The following is a 3,620-nucleotide window of genomic DNA, read 5'->3' on the forward strand; positions in this document are numbered from 1 at the left end:
TGACACTTTAGAAGTCATTCCTAACATACTGAAGGTCAGTTTGTAAGCTGTAAGTAAAGTGCACGGCGGATTTAGTTTTCAAATGTTTTGTATAGATTCTAAAATAAAGAAAACGTTGATTAATTGCCACTTATGTTTCATCTATGGTAGTCTACTTGAACATGAATGTACGGCAGGTATTATTATATTGAGGTGTATGTCAGTATTTTATAAACTAAAAAGTTTTTGTAAATAATATTTTAGTGTATTTTGAAGTTTTGTTAACAATTAAGTCCGAGATTTTACATACATTGCTAACTTCAGTAAAACTATTTAAAGTATAGTGTAAGTTATTAAATATATATAGATAAATTACGGTCTATAATTGAATACGTTTAGCAAGTCTTAAAGTGAATATTATTTAGTTTCTTATTAATTATGCCATACACAACATAATGAAAATCTACAAAATATACATACGTCCAGTAATTCAATATGCATGCCCGGCATGAATTAACACAGCACCAAAACATTACAAATAATACAAAATTCATTACTAGCTACAGCGTACAAAGTACCCAGATCCACTTCATCAAAATTTATGCACAAATATGCAAATATAGAAACATTCTCCTACACTGATTTGGATGTACCTGATCATTAAAGCAATTATTGATAAAAATAGACAGATTTGTTTTATTTCAGAAACCAAATAAAATTTGTGTTGCCCACCCTCTCCAAGACAAAGAGTAAGTCAAAGTGGAGAGTTGGTAACTGGAAGGAATCATGGGATCCTTCCTGGTCTTTTAAAGAAGGATAATAATTTCATAAATTAGAAAATATATTTTCCACCAAATTCGGGAAAAAGCCCCAAGGAGTTGGAGTGAAACAAGGGAGAGATGATGTAGCATCTCAAAGTAAATTTAACGTAGTTTGATGGATGTAGTATCATACTGTTTAAAGATGTCATAAGTTCAAACCTCGTGAATAATTTGTTAGTCCCTAGTGCATTCAGGCCAGTATTTTAGTAGAACTTTTTTAACTTTGTGTTTAAAAGCTAAGGATTCAGATAAGCAGTAGGAGAAACTAGAGTAGTGTGAGAAGAATCCCTGATGAATCGCCAGCTTCTTGACTGTCAGAATACAAGATTCAAAAGAGATGTAATGCATAATTCCATCCGACTTTGTATCTTCTCTCAGGCAGTTCTCTAATTGGTTGTCTTGGGACTTTGGGTAGGTTCTTTCTGACTTTGGTTCCTCGTCTTGGGGGCTTGAGATTGTCCCTCCCGATAGGTTACGAGATTGTTATGAATAGGATATCTGCCAAAGTTATGCAGGATCTTTTCTGAACCTAGAATGTTTCTTGACAGTTGGGAGTCCATCATGGATGAGAATATGTTTGTATGTTTTAGAGATGGTAACTGAAGAGGAATAAACAGTAATATAATGTTATTGTTGTCACACAGTTATTGGCAGATCTATATAGATATAATACTACTGTCTGTTGTATGTCCATCGAACTACTCTGCAGAGTGTGGATGGATTTTCACCAAAATTGGTATGGAGGTTCAATAGATCCATGCGGGGGTATATACAAACTTTCAGTTTTGCATTTTGCGTTTTGTGTTTTTTTATGAGCGTTTTTGCGTTTTCGCCACTACTTTGCCCCCTGTTGATGGATCTTCACCAAATTTAGCATGAAGGTTTGTTGGGTTCATGGGGAGACACATACAAATTTTCAGTTTTGGATTTTGCGTTTTTTACCACTACTTCGCTCCCTATTTATTGATCTTCACCAAATTTGACATGGTTTGTTGGGACCATGCCGAGTTACGTGCAAATTTGCGGTTTCACATTTTGTGTTTTTCAGTTTTTATGGGCATTTTTTACAATTAAATATAAGGGAAGCAACTTTTCATGTCCTAAGACAAGCTTTCATTAATCATGAACTTACATAACTTTCCTCCAGGGTACGGGTGCTCCAGCTAGTTATAAATAAATTTGAGCAGAATTAAGTATTTTGATACTTACAAACATCAGGACGATAAAGAGGTCTGCTTGTTCAATTTGTTGTATGATAACAAGTAGGAAAACATAATGTGAAGATAAAGGAAATGGACACATGGATGATAAAAGCCTCCAGGGGCATTGTGAGTTGCGTAATCATGGAGAGAAGAAGAGAGAATGCTGCTTAATAAACAATGTTACTCCTGCACATAAGGTATTCTCTCGTTTTTTCTAGCTGTATTTTTTAATCGCCTTAGATGCGAACTCAAAAGTTATCAGTAGCTCTTCTTAGTAAGACATTTTTAATTACTCAAACTACTACACTCGGATTCTAACGTTGTAAGCCCGCAGACATACCGCCTGCGGTATGGGGGGGGGGCTTCAAACCCGTAACAAAGAAGAAATGTAAAATCAAATAAAATTCTCAATGATTATTCTTTAACAGAGAAAGACAACTAAAACATATATAATACAAACCCACCTGTTGTGATTACAGATCGTTACAGCAGGGAATGTTAAGTGTTCTCCCATGTCCATATCCACTTTCAACACAGTGGGGTAGGTTAAATAGTCGTCCAGGAAAGTTTTGATGAAGTAAGTACAAAACGAAAGAGATGTTATACTCACAGCTCCCACTAGACACAAGTACAGCAATTTGGAAGTTGAGAACGTCATAAGTCTCTCTCTTGTAGAGCAATACATCGTAGCTATTTGAAAGTTCTACCAACTCTGAAGAACTGATGGATAAAATACACGTTTATAACATTATAAATACAATTTTGACGACAAATACAATAACACTACTAGGACTACATTACTTCTTATATAAACAATGTTAACAACTTTTGCTATAAATATATTTAATTTGGAAATGAAGTTAACTCATGAATAGGTAACAAGTCATTAAAGACTTGAAATATATTAAACAAATCAGCAAATTATTAAGCAATGTGTTCTTAGCGAATTTGAAATATTATATCTCGAGACTTCGCATGGCTGTACATCTGTTGTTTGTGTTTGTTTAGATAAAGTCTTCCATGATAAGTCTACAACATCTTTAATATTTATCAACATAATGATAATTACAAGAACTCTGTTGCCGTGTTACTAATTTGTTGACAAACAGTAATAATGACTGTTGATATAAATATTTGCATTTTCATATTAAAATTGGCTCCATAAAACAAAACGAGTATTTAGCTATGAAACAAACTCGGCGATATAACTAATTATTTAGTGATGTCTCGAAACTTTACAAAGATGGTCTTTTGTGGTTTGTTTGTCAAATTTATCTCTAACTGTGCTGGAAACAGTCTGCGCCATATCACGACAGTAGCACAGTACTTTTTAGCTTAAAACAAAGGTCACCACTTTCGGGATTACCAAGAGAAAGCGCACAGTTATAATAACAGTATTCTGTTTGTTTAACTTCAGTACTGTTTTACATATCCATTATTTTTGTACTTTATATTTCAGTCTCTTTCTAATATATCAATACGTATTTATAGAGAGAGATACAGAAAAACAAAGTTGGTTAGTTAGTTTGTTGTTAGATGCAAAATTACACAATGTGCTACCTCTGCTCTGAACAGTGTGGGTATCCAAAAACACGATGTTTAGCGTTATAAGCCCCCA

At 33.9% G+C, this 3,620-nt stretch overlaps 1 protein-coding gene across 2 annotated transcripts in view; it reads right to left on the bottom strand.

Annotated features, from left to right (window-relative positions):
• LOC106473876 (degenerin deg-1-like) overlaps positions 1–2,714 on the bottom strand; it is a 44,146-nt gene extending 41,432 nt beyond the window's left edge. For both annotated transcript variants that reach the window (XM_022402270.1, XM_022402268.1), the window contains exon 1: positions 2,467–2,714. Coding sequence is in view for 1 of the 2 variants with exons in the window: in XM_022402268.1 (XP_022257976.1) it covers positions 2,467–2,687 (221 nt within the window). In the remaining variant the exon portion in view is untranslated. The remainder of the gene's footprint in view (positions 1–2,466) is intronic.
• Positions 2,715–3,620: the final 906 nt, after the last annotated feature.

The sequence above is a fragment of the Limulus polyphemus genome, unplaced genomic scaffold, assembly GCF_000517525.1.
Source record: "Limulus polyphemus unplaced genomic scaffold, Limulus_polyphemus-2.1.2 Scaffold6588, whole genome shotgun sequence".
Classification (NCBI taxonomy): Eukaryota; Metazoa; Arthropoda; class Merostomata; order Xiphosura; family Limulidae; genus Limulus; species Limulus polyphemus.